The sequence below is a fragment of the Pongo pygmaeus genome, chromosome 14 (assembly GCF_028885625.2).
Source record: "Pongo pygmaeus isolate AG05252 chromosome 14, NHGRI_mPonPyg2-v2.0_pri, whole genome shotgun sequence".
Classification (NCBI taxonomy): Eukaryota; Metazoa; Chordata; class Mammalia; order Primates; family Hominidae; genus Pongo; species Pongo pygmaeus.
Genome location: NC_072387.2, coordinates 33,684,439 through 33,702,565, shown reverse-complemented (window position 1 = coordinate 33,702,565; position 18,127 = coordinate 33,684,439). Strand labels below are relative to the sequence as shown.

Below are 18,127 nucleotides of genomic sequence, written 5' to 3'. Positions count from 1 at the left end.
AGTGTAGTAGTTTAGTTAATAATATTGTAACAATTTTAGTTTCCTGTTCTTGGTAATTATACTATAGTTATAAGTTAACATTAGGGGAAGCAAGGGAAGTGATATAAATAAATTCTCTGTACCACTATTTTGGAAGTTTTCTGTAAGGTTAAAATAAATTTAAAATAAAGTAGAAACGTCTACCAACCAGATTTCAGAATTAAGAATTTATAGTCATTTTATCAATAAAATTTATAATCTGAGAACACCATAGTATACTACAGAAAGCACATGTAATTATTGCTACTTTTCTAATAAATTTACCCACAGAGAGTGCTAGATTAAAAAAAGAAAGTATCTTGAATAGTATACAGAGGAATCTGAATGTTTTTCAGTAAAAAATGGGCAACCATGAATGCATTTTGCAAAATTAGCTCTGATGGCAGTATTAAGTACAAGACAGAGGGATAAAATAGTAGAGGAAGTCCAGTGAGGAAGCACATCCCATGCCAATCTGAGTAAGAGGAATATCATGGGCATTATGAATTTCCTGACTTTGAGAACTGTTAAGTATGAGAATATCCTTATTTTTAAGAAATATCCACTGAAGTACTTTAGCATAGTGAACATTATTTCTGCAAATAACCCAAACTGTTTGGGGGAGAAATGTATATATACATATAGAATGTGAGGAACAAAAATATGGTAAAAATGTTAATATGTAGGAAATTGGAATGAAAGGCATACAGGAATTTTTAGTTCTCATCTTGAAACTTTTCTGTAGACCAAAATTATAATAAAAAACTAAAAGAATAAAATAAGTAAGGGGCCAGGCGTGGTGGCTCACATCTGTAATCCCAGCACTTTAGGAGTCTGAGGCAGGAGAGTCACTTTAGCCTAGGACCAGCCTAGGCAACACTGTGAAATGGCATCTCTACAAGTTAATTAATTAATTGTGAGGGACCAGGAATCAAACAGACCTCCACCACTCAACTCACTTTTGCACACCTCAGTCTCTTTATCGCTAAAATTGGAGTAACAACAGCTACAGAGATCTTGTGAAATATGAAGGTAAAGCATGTATAGTCCTAAGCACACTGCATGGGAAATAGTAAGCATTTGGTAAACATCAGTTATTATCTTCATCAACATGGAAGGACATAAGAGACAAGATATATTTTACATGTATGAAAGCCAAATGTATATAACAAGCTGAGTGATGTGATTACAGGTTGGTTTTTTCTTCTACTTATCTATATTTTCTAATTTTTCTTCCAGAACATGTATTACCTATGTAAATGAATAATGGTAATTTTCCATTACCAGCAAAATTTAATAAAATGGAGTAGACTCTGTAAGTAATATGTACATGAAGTATAAATGCATAATAGTGGTGAAAAGCTCAGATCTTAGCCTTCACTTACCCTGCAGTCAAATGGTGTTAATGGAGATAAACCTTTTTAGGGTTATTATGAAATTTAAAATCCATGTAAAGTGCTTATTGGCTCAGCCTTTCCACATACTATACTAAAAATATTTAGTTTGTATACTATTATTACTGTTCTGCTTTCTGAAAGTGAGAAACATTTGTTTTTAAAAATCCAGCAACTTACTCAGCAGGAGCTGCATATTCATGTTGAAGTCCAGGTGGTGTCTTCTGGGTTCTTAAAGCTATTTCAGCATTCTTTAACTCCTAATACACCAGAGGATTAAAAAAAAAAAAAAAAAAAAAGCCAGTTAAGAGTTATGTTAAAAATACCATACGAAAAAACATATTCAGTCTCTGGACTGAAACTTCAAACAATACCTTGGAGGTTCATGCTATAAGAACATATTATGGATGAAGCTGCTTCACAAGTTGCTAAAACCTTTCAAGAGCAGACAAATTACAGTTTTAACAAACTTATAAAGAGCTGTAGATCTATTTTTAAAACTATGGATTTCTGCAGGATTCACGAAGTGAATTCATTTACAGCGTAAAGATTATATTACTACTTAAAATCATTAATATAAATGCAGAAAATACTTTTTTTTTTTAAAAGGCAGGTAGTAATAATAATGTTGAGGCTGAGGCAGGCACAATTAACCATTTGGGTGCTTGCTATGTACCAAACACTATGCTAAAAGTTACTTCTCAAGGACAACATTACAATGTAGGGAATGTTTCTCTCTTTATAGATGAAGAAATGGATTTACAAAGCCATTAAGTAACTTGACCAATATCATGTTGCTAGAAGACCGGAGAACTGGATCTTTCAAAGCTTACACACTCAACCATTCTTATATTGCTTTCTACAATTCCAGCCAACGTTTTTTCAAGATTAGTATTCTGTTTACCCCCTTACATTCCACATTCCTATCATTTCACTATATTTTTGACCTCTATTTAAGTATTCTTTATTTCACAAAGAGTTACTTTAACTTTATATTCCCTGTAGCAACATCTCTTCCTCATTAAACTGCCAAGCTGCTAAGTTGATGACTGTTTTTTCTACATCCTTTTCACTCAACTCAGGCTTCCATCCCACCCCACTCCAGTACAAATACATGTGTAGGTGATTCAAGACTCTGACCCCTGCTACCTCTGTAAGCACTGACTCTAGCCAGGCCCAGACTCTCATAACACTAAACTGCTTGAAGATCTTCAGACATGCCCATACCCTCTTTCATGATACTTTCCTCTTTTTCAAGACTCAATGTAAAGGTAATCTACACTGGACAGATGATAAAAATGCCCACTTGAGGCCTCTGTGCCCCTACAAAACCCTTGCACCTGGATCATATCACCTAATGGATTTAACTCTCTCCCTAGTCTAAGTCTTGATCCCTAATGCCTGCTGAAGCACCTGGCACATAACAGATCTTTTAAAAATGTTAGTTGAATGACTGGAGAGCTGAACTCAGTAATTTAACTTCAATAAACCATGAGGCCCCCACTCACCCCAAAAGAAGAACCATCCTAATTTAAACTCAAGTTACTTACTAAAAATGAAGTATATAAAAGACTTTGTCTTCCATAAGAATCTGGCCTACATCAGTTCTAACTGCAGAACTGCTTATATTTCCCAGAAAGGCTTTCTTTGAAGAAAAGGTTTTAGGGTTAAATAAGACTGATACTTTATACAGGATTCAGAACTTTTTTTTCAATTCACTAGACTCTTAGTAGAGTATTAGTTCCTAGCTACTAGACATTAGAGTAATCTTAGATCAAATTTCTTTAAAAAATTTTTTTAATTTTTTTTTTCTCTTTTTCTTCTTCCTCTTTGACCTGGTGAGCATGAAAGAAAAATCTTTTTTTTTTTAATTTAATTTAATTTTTTAAGTTCCAGGGTAGATGTGCAGGTTTGTTACATAGGTAAACGGGTGCCATGGTGGTTTGCTGCACCTATCAACTCATCACCTAGGTATTAAGCCCAGCATGCACTAACTATAAAATTCCTGAAATTCAGCTCAGATGATTCTTCCTTAAGGAAACTTTTGACTCCCAACCTCTTATTCCTTTGCCACCTTTATGCTCTTCTCAATCTTTTATTATTTCATTCACCCTACTAGACTTTTACTACCTTTGGAGTTGTCTTTTTATATCTAAAAGACTATTAATGTGCCCACTATATGACAGCTACTCCACAAACAGCGGTGAATGCAATCATTCAGTTTTAGAGTTAAAATGGGTCCCATTACAGCATTCACTTCTTTCTTTCAAGTTTGCTTCCTCCATTATTTTGCTCTAATTATGTTTTCTATATAACTTATATATAATTTCAAATATTTCACATAATTTCATGTGATGTTTAATCACAGTCTAAACATTCTCCAGTATAAAAACATAATTAACTCTTTCTATTCCCTAGAAAGGACATACGTGATGATTAGGAAGAATAAGTGAAGAGGAAACACGGGGCAATACAGGTTGAGTATCCCATATTCAAAAAGCTTGGGACCAGAAGTGTTTTGGATTTCAGAATTTTTCTGATTCTGGAATATTTGCATACATAAAATCAGGCACCTTGGGGATAGAACCCAAATTTAAACACAAAATTCATTTGTGTTTCTTATACACATAGCCTGAAAGTAACTGTACACAATTTTAATAATTTTGTACATGAAACGAAGTTTTAACTGTAACCTATCCCATGAGTTCAGGTGTGGAATTTTCCACCTGTGGCATCATGTTAGCACTCAAAAAGTTTTGGATTTTGCAACATTTCAGATTTTGGATTAGGGATGCTCAACCTGTATCACATTCGTATTTAACCAAATAAATGTGTTAACAGACCAGGAAATCTGAGGACAGACAATAAAGTCTTTGAAATCCCTTTAGCCATTACAGTTTAGAGTAGCTCTTTTAGTAACACATCATTATTAAAAAGATTACAAGATACTCTCCAATAGTGGACTTAAAGACCCAAAAGCACCTATAAAAATTTTACTTAAAATACTACCACTTCATTTGTGAAGATCACAGCCCTCTGATAAATCCACAGCAAAAAGGCATCTCTCACATGAAGTTCATTAACAGATCAGGGACAACTTCACGGAAAGATTTCTAGACTGCTATGATGAGATCAAGTATATTCTGTAATTACGATAACTACAACACAAATAAATCACCTATCCTCATCCTTTCCCACTGAGGTAGAAAAGAACTACATATATTTAATATGTATTGTATATTACACCATAAGGAGGAAAAACAAGTAGACATTAGTGACAGACAACATTAGCCACACTACTATTTATTTTTATTTGTAATTTTTTGAGACGGAGTTTTGCTCTTGTTGCCCAGGCTGGAGTACAATGGTGCAATCTTGGCTCACTGCAACCTCCACCTCCCAGGTTCAAGCAATTCTCCTGCCTCAGCCTCCGGAATAGCTGGGATTACAGGCATGCGCCACCACGCCTGACTAATTATTGTATTTTTAGTATAGACGGGATTTCACCATGTTGTTCAGACTGGTCTTGAACTCCTGACATCAGGTGATTTACCTGCCCTGGCTTCCCAAAATGCTGGGATTATAGGAGGGGGCCACCAGGGCTGGCCTACTATTTTTATTAACTAAGATTTAACCACGACTTGCAAGTCATCAAATTTCATATCCACACAGCATGATATAATTTTTATTTAATAACTGACAGTTAAAAAAACATTATTTTCTGACTAGCTATGTTTCCTCTTATATAATAGGCCAATTTAGCCAGCAACCACACTTATAAAACCTAGTTAGTTAACAGCATAAGCTCTGGAGTTGGATTACCAGGGTCTGAATCCAGGCCCTTCAATTTACTAACAAAGCTCTGTGCTTTTTTTCTTATTTATATAATGGGGATAATAATTCCTACCTTGTTGGGTCTTTTCAGAAATACTTAATGGTTTTAACAGATACAAATTGCTTAGGATACTGTCTTGTATACAGAAAACGCTTAATAAAAACTCATTATTAAAGTATATGAGTTATCTGGTTTTCTACCGGTATGCCTGTATCAAATTTTATAATTAAAAACAAACAAAACAAAACAAAACATCTTATTTCCATTTTGGAAAAAACAAAACAAAAAAACCCTATGGTAAAATGGCCATAAGTTGGTATACCTGAGCAGTTTCTATTTTCAATTTGTCAATGTTGAGAGTGTTTCTCTGTATTCCATTGGCAGCCAACGACAGGAGCTGCTTCAGAGCTTTAATATCTTCTTGTACCTTAAGCATTGCTTTTGAAGACATTCTACTAATTTCTTCTTGAACTTGTTTCTGCTCCTTCACAAATTTCCTAAAAAATATATATAAAACTGAGTTTTAAAAAATATATCTTTAGTTTCCTACAAAAAATATATATATACTTAAAACAGTCCAAGTGTTTTAAAATACAAAATTAAAAATTCATCTATAGTTCACACTTTTTTACAGAATGGCAGTTATACAATTTTAATTCCTGTTGTTCTGCTTTTTTTCTGATTTCTAAAAGCATTAACATTTTAACCCTAGTTAAGAGATGCTCCTCTAGGATGCGATTTGAGGAGGAAGAGATGCTCCCCTTAAGAAGTATTCTAGAATTCTTCAAGTGTTATTTATCTAATTATATTTGACACTTACTGGAGATTTTCAACATCCTGGCAGATGACAGGAGGTAGATTTTCATCCTTCAGAGCTTTACTATCCCTAAGAAAAATGCAAAACATGTATTAAGATCACTGAGATTTTAAAAAGTTGACAGCTGAGTTTTAATAGAATATTAGAGTATTAAGACACAAGAAAATATAGCAAAAAAGCACATATGGCTTCTCTGGATGATTTCAAAGCTCTTTATAAAAAACATAAATTTATTGTAAATAGGATCTATAAAATAATTTTAACAATTCATCTGACATGAAGATTTCTTATCTAAGAAGATTGGCATCTATTAAAAACATACTTAAAAGCATTTGACTAAATGTCTAACAAAAAAATCAGAGAATACTGCAAATTGGGTGAGATGTTAAACTAAGTTCCCTCTGGCTTAAAGATTCTGACTGACAATTTATTCCATTCCAAAATATTAATGTATTCATTAAACAAAGTCTACAAAACTTCTCACAACGAGATGCTCAAAATACTTTTGAAAAATAACTTCAGTTAGTTCTTCAACATGCATTAGAATGAAAAAATAAGACCTAGGCAGAGTTTACAGGAATAATAAATATTTAATGAGAACAAGAACAAGTGAAATTTGGCATGCCGCAATGGAATCATGAGTCAGATTTCATAACCCTTATGCAGATCTTAGTTTCTCTCATCTTCTTCATTTAAATAGTAAGCTAAAATATACACAGGATGTTTGTAAGGAGTGAATTTGTCATTTATTTATGAACGCTTTATTTAATATAGTACAAATCACGTGAGAAAATATAACTGGTAATAAGAATGACCATCTTCAAACATATACATGATGTATATGGAGGCTATTCTCTTCACTGAAAACACCAGGACATAAAATGGGACTGACACAATAATTCATATATTTTTTAAATGCTCCAAAAGTTCCATGAGTTGTTCAATATTTAATAGACTAAAGAAATAAACACACATATTTGTATTTATTTATATTAGAGAAATACCAAACACCTTTCTAGAAATAGTTTTAAATTTTCTTAATGACTAAAAACTAAAGATTTGACCTTTCATTATCTTACCAGAACATATGTCTATTATTTCTTTTAACAAATACCATTACAAAAAAGTTTTTTCTCCTAAATGTATATGATATTTACTTTCAATTATACCATCTGCCTACAATTTAATAAGTTAAACTCTTCAATTAAATTGTCTTAAGGGTAAATTTGTAAACTTACTCTGGTCTTGTTCCCGTTTTATCACCTAGAAAATTCAAGAAGCTTCACGTAAAAAAACTGGTAATTGAACAACATACTCCAAATACAAGCTTTAAATTAACAAATTAAAGTATAAATATAAACTGTTAAGCATTTCTTTGCTTGCCTCGTAAACATCATGTGATGTCATGACTCGTCATGAACTCAGAAGCAAAGCATTTTATGAAGACATCTGTACACATAAGCAGATATATGGCAGATGTACATCTACTTTCAAGGGCAAGAATCTTCCTTTCTCAACCATCTTCCGTGAAAAATATCCTGTATGGAAAATTTATGTTGTTGCCTACCAGTTCAACTCCTGATAACTTTACCTGACACTTTTTAAGGCCCTATCAGTACAGAATACTATGTCAGATTACCTGAACTTCTCCAATCTGACAATCCCTTAAAACAATTATCACAACTTATCTTCCCATCTGCCATGAATACCTTATCACACCCTCACAACAACGGACATATTTTATAAAAAACCTTGCCAGTTACGTAGGTGAAAAATGCCACTTCATAATAATTCTTAGTTTATATTTGGTGAAGAAAACCATTTTCTTCAAATGCTCATGAGACAAGTATATTTCTCCTTTCGTGAACTGCTTACTTGTGATTTGCACTTTTCTTGCGGTATTTTTCTTATATATTTCTAAGAGCTATTTCAACATTAAGTACATTATTTGTCTCATTTACATAATTTCATATGTATTTCTAATATTAGACTCTTGTAAGATGTATTTCAATTTCAGAGATGTTAAAATGTGAAAAAATAAGCACCTAAAAATCAAGCATTTTGGGCAGACTGCTTGAACCCAGGAATTGGAGACCAGCCTGGGCAACAGGGCAAAACCCTGTGCCTACCAATTTTTTTTAAATTTCTGAGACGGAGTCTCATTCTAGTGCCCAGGCTGGAGTGCAGTGGCGTGATCTCAGCTCACTGCAACCTCTGCTACTGCTACCCAGGTTCAGGCGATTCTCCTGCCTCAGCTTCCCGACTAGCTGGGATTACAGGTGCCTGCCTCTGTGCCCGCCTAGTTTTTGTATTTTCAGTAGAGACGGGGTTTTACCATCTTGGCCAGGCTGGTCTTGATCTCCGGACCTCATGATCCACCTGCCCTGGCCTCCCAAAGTGCTGGGATTACAGGCGTGAGCCACCGCGCCTGGCCAAAAAATTTTTTAAAAATTAGCTAGGCGTGGTGCTGCGTACTTGTGGTCCCAGCTACTTAGGAGGCTAAGGTAGAAGAATCACTTGAGCCAGGGAGGTGGAGGGTGCAGTGAGGTGAGATCACACCACTGCATTCCAGCTTGCATGACAGAGCAAGACACTGTACCCAAAAAAAAAAAAAAAAAAAAATCAAGCATTTTACTTTCCTCATTTACCTTTTACCTCTGCACATAGGGTTTTACTTTTTTACCTCTTTCATCCAACTGTAATTTATTAAGATTTTTTTCTGTCATATTTAGTATCTCTAAAATTGCCACCTATTTTCTATAGATGTCCTAGATTTTATGAGACATGGAAATAAAAATAAGGATTTAATTTTATGTTTTTCCAAATAATTCACCAACTTTTAAATTGACTAGCATATTATTTCTTTGATATGACATTTTATTATATTTTGTAAATACTTACATACACACAAACATGTATATAAAAAAAATTTGAGCCTCTTTCTACCATGGATCCCTGATTACCATGGACCCCCAATTAATCTACCTAGCTTTGCCTCAGTAATACATGTGGAGCACTACAAAAGCTTCCTAACAGTTCTCCATGTCTATTCTTGTCTTCCTGAGTGCTATTTTCCATCTGGCTGTCAGAATGCTCTTAATCTTAAAATACAAATCTCATCAAATCCCTTTAATAGACCCAAATTGCCTGAGGTATTAACATAATGACAAAACTCAACATGGCAAATAAGGACTCCATGACTTCTGGAACCTCATCTTTCTGCTCTATGGCTAATCTGGCCTTCTATCATTTCTCCAAAAGGGTCAAGGTCCTTCTCATCTCTAGTCTCACTTGACGCTGTCCCCTCTTCACTGAATGCTGTTTATTGCTACTCTCCATCTGGTTAAATCCCACACTGGTACTGCAGGGCCCAAGCTAACTGATAACAGCTACTAGAAAAACAGAAATCATTTGGATTAAAAAAAAAGAATCCCTTGATATAAGCAATAGATAAAAGGGAACTGTGATGTAGTAATCAGAGATCCATAGTAGAAACACACCCAAGTTTTTTATATACGTTTGTGTGTACATAAATATTTATAAAATTTAATGTCATTATCTAAGACATTTATTGCATTTATTCTATACATTCTCCTTGCTCAACTCTATCTTAGGTACACTATGAAAGCAGGAAGATGTGGGGAAGGGCAGAGGAGGGGAGATTAATTTCTTACATTTATTTATCTTACTCTTCTGCCTTAGCCTGCTCTTCAAGCCTAAAAACAATTATAATAGAGAAGTACTCTCATGCTTAAAATAAAAGTAATAAAAGTGGTACCAAGCTATTCCATTTGAGTAAACAAATAAGCTGCTAAGGCTGCTTTCCTAATTATGGAGTTGCTACAGAGAAAACTAAGTAAAAACAAACTTTGTTTAGAAATTAGTCAATTTTCACTGAAAGAGAAATCTAAACTTTGTAAAAGTTTAAAAAGGTTTTACCAACTTTAAAATACTAATTCACCCTAGAATAGTATCTCCTTATAAAAAAACCTGTGTCCAGTTTTTTTAAAAAGTCATATAGATACACAGATACTATTTCACAGCTTCATCCATTTATCTTTCTTCAGAGAAGTTCAATATGTACGTATATACCCTAGTATATATGGTATATATTCTAGTGAAACATGCTTTCATCAGAAGCAGAAGAGATGGTGCAAAACAAAGTAACACAAAAAACAATAAAAACATTTTCAAAATGAATTTGGATTAGCAAATTTTTAAAACCAAGATTCAATGTGGCAAGGGCACAGCAAGAAAGGTATTTTCATACTGGTTAGGGGGTAAACTGGTAAAATCTTTCTGGGAAAGCGACTTCACAATCTATACACTAAGAGTCTCCAAAATATCCCTCTCTTTAAGCCAATGATCCAATTTCCAGGTATTTTCCCTAAGAAATAACCAAAAATATAAACAAGCATTGATAATAAAAGGAGACACCTACGTGTCTGGCTCTGCTAAGGTTTTACAAATAGTAATCCTCAAACCATTTAACAGATAAGAGAAAACTAAAACACATAATATAAGTAACTTCAATAAGGTCAGAGAGCTTATAAGCAGTTGAGCCAGGATCTGAACCCGGGCAATTCCACTCCAGAGCAGACACTCTTAAACTACTATATTATGTTGCCTTTTTAGATAAAGATGCCCAGGTTTTTACTTCCCAGAGTAAAACATCTGGAAATAAACATCTAACAAGAGAACAATGGTTGACTAACTTATCCATCCATAAAACTGATATTAAGCAGCATTAAAATATTTAAAAAGAATTACTGACAGACAAATGCTTCTGATGTTAGATAAAAACAGACTACAAAACAATACTGCATATGTATCATGATCCCTATTAAAAAATATATTCGTATACACATTAAGGTAGCTACATAAGACATACGCACATACAAATCTGTTATCTACAAAAATAAAACCTTAAATGAACAACACACACAAAATTTGTGAAATATTAATACAAACAAATTTAAAAGTAAAAACTGTTAGTACTAAATATATAACTACTAATCTTCCACACAAAGGAATTTCGAGCAACCTTGACATTCCCTCAACAGAACTGTTAAAACATAAAGCTACAACAGCATTACTTACTCTTTTTATCTGAGGAGCTACTGAAATCTATACCACCAAGGCCTTCATTGCCTGCAGTTGAAGTAGCTGCTGTAGTTCCCAAAGTCAACCCTAAAGCATTCTGTCCAAGTCCTATAAATAAAACATAACTTATAAATTCCATCGAAAGACTACAACAATTTCCCCTTACTGATCAAAGGACTCTAATGCTTTTAAAGTTGGATCCTAGATTTTCTTCATATTTGATTTAGGCAAATAACAAGAAACAAGCCTGGAGATGTTTTGGCCAAAGACTGATAACCTTTCTTGAATTCGATGGTATATGTAGTTTGGATGATGTGATTTTTCATTATTACAAGGGCCAGAACATGTATCAATTCAGTATGTAGGCACTCAATCTTTATTTGTTATAAAGGGGTTTTGTTACAGAGGGCTTTTAAACCCTCTCTACAAAAGCAGTTTCAGTTGGTGTATTTTCAGGTGAATACATCTTGTCTTCCAAACACACTTTGGAACTACACACTTTTAAGATAATCTAGTGTGAATTTATAAGATTTGAATATAACATGGATTGAATATAATTTCATACTCCCAAGTTCTTTTCACAAAACTTAAAAAAAAGTATTAGAATTCATTTGTTTATTTAAATCTTCCCTCACTGACAAAAGGAATAAAAAGGACCAGACTATGGTTAATCATAAGTCATTAATGTATTCTTGTGAGTCAAGTAGCAAAATTTCAAGAATCTTGTGTTGATAAATCTGTATTTCTTTTTTATTGTTATTATTGTTTTTGAGATGGAGTTTCGCTCTTGTTGCCCAGGCTGGAGTACAACGGCATGATCTCGGCTCACTGCAACCTCCGCCTCCCAGGTTCAAGTGATTCTCCTGCCTCAGCCTCCCAAACAGCTTGGATAACAGGCATGCATCACCATGCCTAGCTAATTTTGTATTTTTCGTGGAGATGGGGTTTCACCATGTTGGTCAGGCTGGTCTCGAACTCCTGACCTCAGATGATCCACCTGCCTCGGCCTCCCAAAGTGCTGGGATTACAGGTGTGAGCCACCGTGCCCAGCCTAATAAATCTATACTTCTATAAGACCATGCATTCCTGAGCTGATACAATTTTTGTTCTTTTTAGAAGAAATGTTATCTCTAGATCAGTTTACTGACTCCTTAAACAGGCTCTTCTTTGTTTCCTTATCTGGTTAGTCAATATTGAGAAAGAGGAAAACGTATTCCTAAAATATGGCTAATAGGCCGGGTGTGGTGGTTTACACCTGTAATCTCAGCACTTTGGGAGGCCGAGGCAGCTGGATCACTTGAGGTCAGGAGTTTGAGACCAGCTTGGCCAACATGGTGAACCCCGCATCTCTACTAAAAATACAAAAATTAGCCAGGTGTGCTGGCACACACCTGTAATCCCAGCTACTCAGGAGGCTGAGGCAGGAGAATCTCTCTTGAACCCTGGAGGTGGAGGTTACAGTGAACCAAGATCACGCCACTGCAGTTCAGCCTGGGTGACAGAGCAAGACTCCATCTCAAAATAAATAAATAAATAAATAAAATACAGCTAATACATCCAATTATGTATGAAAACCATCATTTTATAATTTAGTTTTCATATTTAAAGGAAAATATGCAGATTAAAGAGAAAAAGTGACCTGCTCAAAGTACTAAAATAAAAATACGTACATTTAAATATAAATATTTACTATTCTGGAGAATAAATACCATCAATTACCTGATGTTCCTGTGTTTGTACTCTGGAAAAGTGAACCTCCCAAACCAGCTAAGGCTCCCCCTAAAGAGAGGCCTGTTGATGCAGTTGTAGTTGTGGCTGTTGTCCCACCCAAATTATTTAGAGTAAATCCTGTGGATGCTATAAAAAAAGAGACAGTAAGCTTTCAAAAGGCAACTTATTTAACAGCACCATAGAAAAATACAAATACGATGCTTTTAAAAACTGACATTCATGATAAAATTGGCTCTTTGGAAGAACTACTTGCTAAAAATTACATACTTAAGAATAAAGAGAAATAGCAGCTTTAAAGCAAAAATCTGTGACAGAAATAAGGGCTTTGAGGAGTATTAGAATGGCACCAGGTAACTGACTCTAGATAGCAATATTGTCTTCAACCCAGGCCACCAACTTCACCTTCATATTAAATCAATCATAAGCCAGGCAAGGTTTATGCCAAATCTTTGTCTTTCCCTGTCACTAAATGGCTCCTTGAAAACAAAGTCAATATTAACAGCTTTACATTTTACCTCTCTAGCCCTCTCCCCTGCTTTGCTCTCTAAATAGGGACTATCTCCCAAGACAGCCTCTCCTGTTTCAATGCTCAAAGCTGAATTTTCTTCTTTATAAATCAATAATTTCTGTAGTAAGGTGACTATCTATGTTCTCTAACCAGATAAAATTGAAATTTAACCATTAAATGCAACGGTTTTTCATTCTGCCTCACCTGCTGGAGTTGATGTCAGAGCAGACGAAAGAGTCAGACCGCTAGCTGAGGTAGAGGTAATAGGTAGAGCAAATGGTGTGGCAGATGCTGCAGGTTTATTGAATCCTAAACTGAAGCCTGTCGTAGCTGCAGATGTAGTGGCTGGCGTTCCTATTTAAATAAATAAATAAATAAACAAACAAACAAAATCCTACTTTACCTGTAAGTGTTCTATTATACTGGTTTCAATAAGGATCCCTAAAAGTTCATGATACTACCTTTTGCCAATAGAAGAAGGGTGTATCTGTGAGAGAAAATATGTAAAAGTTGAGACTGAACCATGGTGAACACAAAAAAGATGGCTCTTTAAGAAAAACAAAAGAATGGCCAGGTACAGTGGCTCACGCCTGTGATCCCAAAACTTTGGGAGGCCAAGATGGGCAGATCACTTGAGGTCAGGAGTTCGAGACCAGCCTGGCCAACATGGTGAAACCCTGCCTCTAGCTAAAATACAAAAATTAGTTGACTGTGGCAGTGCACACTTGTAACCCCAGCTACTCGGGAGGCTGAGGTATGAGAGTCACTTGAACCTGGGAGGAGGAGGCTGCAGTGAGCTGAAATCGCGCCACTGCACTCCAGCCTGGGAGACAAGAGTGAGACTCTGTCTCAATAAAAAAAAAAAAAAAACAGAAAAGAAAATCCAATCAATGTAACATATCAATTTTAATTCTACTCCTGGATTTACCTCTAATGCAGCATTTATCCGCCTCCTTTCCCTCTCAGCAGAAAAATGGTCCCTCCTCTCTAATACTCTATCAATAACCATTCTCTATTCTTTTCTTCTGGCCCTTGTGTCTCTGTCAGCCCCCAGCTGTCTCCCTATTCCTTTTCAGTCCTTTTTTTCTGTAGCTCTCTTTCCCCTGTTCAAGTCTTAACTGACACTTCCTAGGGTTCCATTCCTACCTCCTTACTTCCCCAATGACTCACCCACTTTCATCATTTCACCTACAGGTGATTAAGTCTAAACTGACATTCACCTAAGTCGTCATTGTCTAGTTCTATCTTGATGTCCCTTTGGCCTCCTACATATCTCACCACAAACATTTTTTGCTAAATCTCCAACCTTGCTCAGTTCAATTGCTCAAGCCAGAAACGAGTCATTCCTGACATCCTTTCCTTCTCCTGTATTCCATTAGTTACAAATCCTGTCGATCCTACTTCAGAAATATCCTGTACTACAAGCATCCTTAAAAACCTTAGCTTAGGCCATATCTCTCTTAAGAACTACTACAATAGCATTTATTTCTCTGGTATCAGTCTCTTCTAACCTCTAATCTACTCTTAAAATTATCTCGGTTACCTTAAAAAAAAAAAAAAAAAAAAAAAAAGCCAGGTGCGGTGGCTCATGTCTGTAATCCCAGCACTTTGGGAGGCCGAGGTGGGCAGATCACCTTAGGTCAGGAGTTCGAGACCAGCCTGGCCAACATGGTGAAACCCTGTTTCTACTAAAAATACAAAATTAGCTGGGTGTGGTGGCGCATGCCTGTAATCCCAGCTACTCAGGAGGCTGAGACAGGAGAATTGTTTGAATCTGGGAGGCAGAGGTTGTGGTGAGCCAAGATCATGCCATTGCACTCCAGCCTGGGCAACAAGACCAAAACTCCATCTCATAAAAAACAAAAACAAAAATAAAACACAAACAAAAAACCCCCACAAATATCCTGGTGATTCTGCCCAATTTAAGGTTCCTATTAGCTCTAGATTGTCTTTAAAATAGAGTCTAAAGGCATGACATATACCTCCCTTTCCTATCTGGTCCCAACCTGCTCCTCAAATCTCAACTCTGCCCACCATTTCCACCTCTGATTTCTAAGCTCCAAAACCAAAATATTTCATATTTCCCAGAACGCTTTTATGACTGGGCCTTTGCACTTGCCACTCCTCTGTCTGAAATGCTTCCTGCCCATAAAGTAAACCATACTGTTTTCTTCCTCTGCCTTCCATGGTGCCTCTCCTACATCTTTTAGGACATTTATCAGATTATACAAGAACATGTTAATATACCTGCCTATCCCTTTCACCTCACAACAGACTGACTGTCTTGCTCCAACTCTTAGCAGTTCCCAATGTCATCATCAAGGACCATCCTCACTACCAGTGCCACAAGATAATATTCGATGTTCAAGGCATTATGTATACACAAGGCTGCATGGTTAGGTAGTAACTGCTCAAACTATATTAAATAAAGAAATGTATGAATGACCTGCATGACTTAACCTGAAACCACTGAGAAAAAAGAAGCCAGAAACTATGCTTCTGGATTTTCCTGATCACAACTAGAAGTTCCTGCCAGAGTGCAGTGCTTTGAAATCACGTATGGGGTTACAACCTCAGAAAACAAGACTCAGGCTTGGTGTGGCTCAAGCCTATAATCCCAGCACTTTGGGAGGCCAAAGAGGGCACGTGGCTTGGGACTAGGAGTCCATGACCAGCCTAGGCAACATAGTGAGACCTTGTCTCTACCCAGAAAAAAAAAAAAAAAAAAAGGCCGGGCACAGTGGCTCACGCCTGTAATCCCAGCACTTCGGGAGGCCAAGGCGGGTGGATCACCTGAGGTTGGGAGTTCGAGACCAGCCTAACCAACATGGAGAAACCCCATCTCTACTAAAAATACAAAATTAGCCAGGCGTGGTGGCACATGCCTGTAATCCCAGCTACTCAGGAGGCTGAGGCAGGAGAATCACTTGAACCCAGGAGGCGGAGGTTGTGGTGAGCCAAGATTGCACCATTGCACTCCAGCCTGGGCAACAAGAACGAAATTCCGTCTCTTAAAAAAAAAAAAAAAAAAAAAATTAGCCAAGGGTTGTGGTATGTGCCTGTAGTCCTAGCTACTTGGGAACCCCAGAGAAGATCGCTTGAGCCCAAGAGTTTGAGGTTGCAGTGAGCTGTGATGGTGCCACTGCACTCCAGCCTGGGCAAAAGAGAAAGAACCTGTCTGATGGGGGAGAAAAAAAAGCAAAAAAGAAAACAAGAAGATTCACTTCCTTGTCTTTGTAGCTAATCCAGTCCAAAACTTTGCTGATAAACAGATGTGTTGTTTTCTGTTAATAACAGGTGTAGCATCCAAATGAAGAAAGTCTGCCAATCCTTAACTTAAAACTCAATTTAAGAGCTTCTGAATGTTCTTTCATTTCCTTTTCCTTTCCTTTCACGTTGTTTACTGCCATCCAGATTGAAAGCTGGCTGAAACCCTAGTTATTCACATTCCCTTTAGCGTTAACACTACAAAAGGTATTATGTGTTTGGATATTAGTTCAATACCCTCAATTTTATAGATAACTAAAAGCCCCCAAACATTACCTAAGGCCTCACAAGTATTTTAGAGGCTTAATTCCAAAATTTCTGGCTTAAAGTTTGGTGTTTTTTCCACTAACTGGAGTCAAATGACTAAAAAGGTAATATGAAATAAACTTCCACATTAAAAACAATTTCTGCATTTAAAATACTTTTCTGAATTATAAAAGTACTCTACGAAGTCATTCCTTTTTTTCACTACTCAAATACTGAAAGGTTCTCCGATAAGTCACCATCTGTGATATACACTTTTTTCTATACCCCAGCTCTGTGAAATATTAGAAAAGAGTAGAAACATCACTCAATTTATTGAAATTATTAGAAGACCACAGAGCTGGGATCTTTCCTCAAAAATTCTTACCCAGAGTTAATCCTGTAGTTATAGTTGTTGCTATTCCTGGGGACAAAAAGAGAAATAAAATTTAATCATCAATGAAGATGACATTCTTTTGGTTTACCTGTCATAAGGGAAAGACTTAAAATCACCCTCACGGAGTGACAACACTTCTAATTAGAACAATACATATCATAGTATCTGCCACTAATCACGCATTTTTCCCATAGCACTGGTTTTCATATTACAAGCCATACATAATTTGATTAAGGAATACAATTTATAAAATGCAAATAACTATTGCTTATAACAAAATTAAGTAAGACCAAAAAAAGCAACTCCAAACAAAATGCTACACTGAGCTGTCTCAAGCAGCTCACTGACTAATCTGCTCATATTTATTCCTGTAGTTCTTCCATTTTCTAGATGTGGCTGTGAAATGTGCTGCACTCAAAGCTGGAAGATCAATGCAAAAAGTAGTAAGAATGACCAAGAGGCTCTAAGAATAGAAAATAAAGGGTAAATAAAGAAGCAGACTTTTTAAATGGTCAGCTCCAGTGAAACATTATTTTTCCAGCTGTACTAAAAACAAAAACTTTCTATTGTTTTGAAACCTTCAAGTCCTTTACCTATTGCCCTTTTCCCACTTACTGTTTTAATAATACAAAAATGTAAAACATCTCTTAGGAACGTAAATTACAGACCAGGCATGGTAACTCAGGCCTATAATCCCAGCACTCTGAGAGGCCAACGCAGGAGGATCACTTGACCTCAGGAATTTAAGACCAGGAGGAGACCTCTTCTCTACAAAAAGTAAAAAAAAAAAAAAATTAGCCAGGCGTGGTGGTGC

At 36.0% G+C, this 18,127-nt stretch overlaps 1 protein-coding gene across 6 annotated transcripts in view; it reads right to left on the bottom strand.

Annotated features, from left to right (window-relative positions):
- The window catches only part of NUP58 (nucleoporin 58), a 48,115-nt gene that overhangs the window by 22,904 nt on the left and 7,084 nt on the right, over window positions 1-18,127 (bottom strand). For 3 of the 6 annotated variants that reach the window (XM_054446058.2, XM_054446056.2, XM_054446059.2), the window contains exons 3-10: window positions 17,305-17,340; window positions 13,611-13,760; window positions 12,887-13,024; window positions 11,165-11,275; window positions 7,303-7,327; window positions 6,068-6,133; window positions 5,570-5,744; window positions 1,593-1,672 (exon numbers count right to left, since the gene is read on the bottom strand). In XM_054446058.2, the coding sequence (XP_054302033.1) occupies window positions 1,593-1,672; window positions 5,570-5,744; window positions 6,068-6,133; window positions 7,303-7,327; window positions 11,165-11,275; window positions 12,887-13,024; window positions 13,611-13,760; window positions 17,305-17,340 (781 nt within the window). Of the gene's footprint in view, window positions 1-1,592; window positions 1,673-5,569; window positions 5,745-6,067; window positions 6,134-7,302; window positions 7,328-11,164; window positions 11,276-12,886; window positions 13,025-13,610; window positions 13,761-17,304; window positions 17,341-17,981; window positions 18,082-18,127 lie in introns of all 6 variants that reach the window. The other 3 variants (XM_054446057.2, XM_063650709.1, XM_063650710.1) reach the window with 2 other exon arrangements.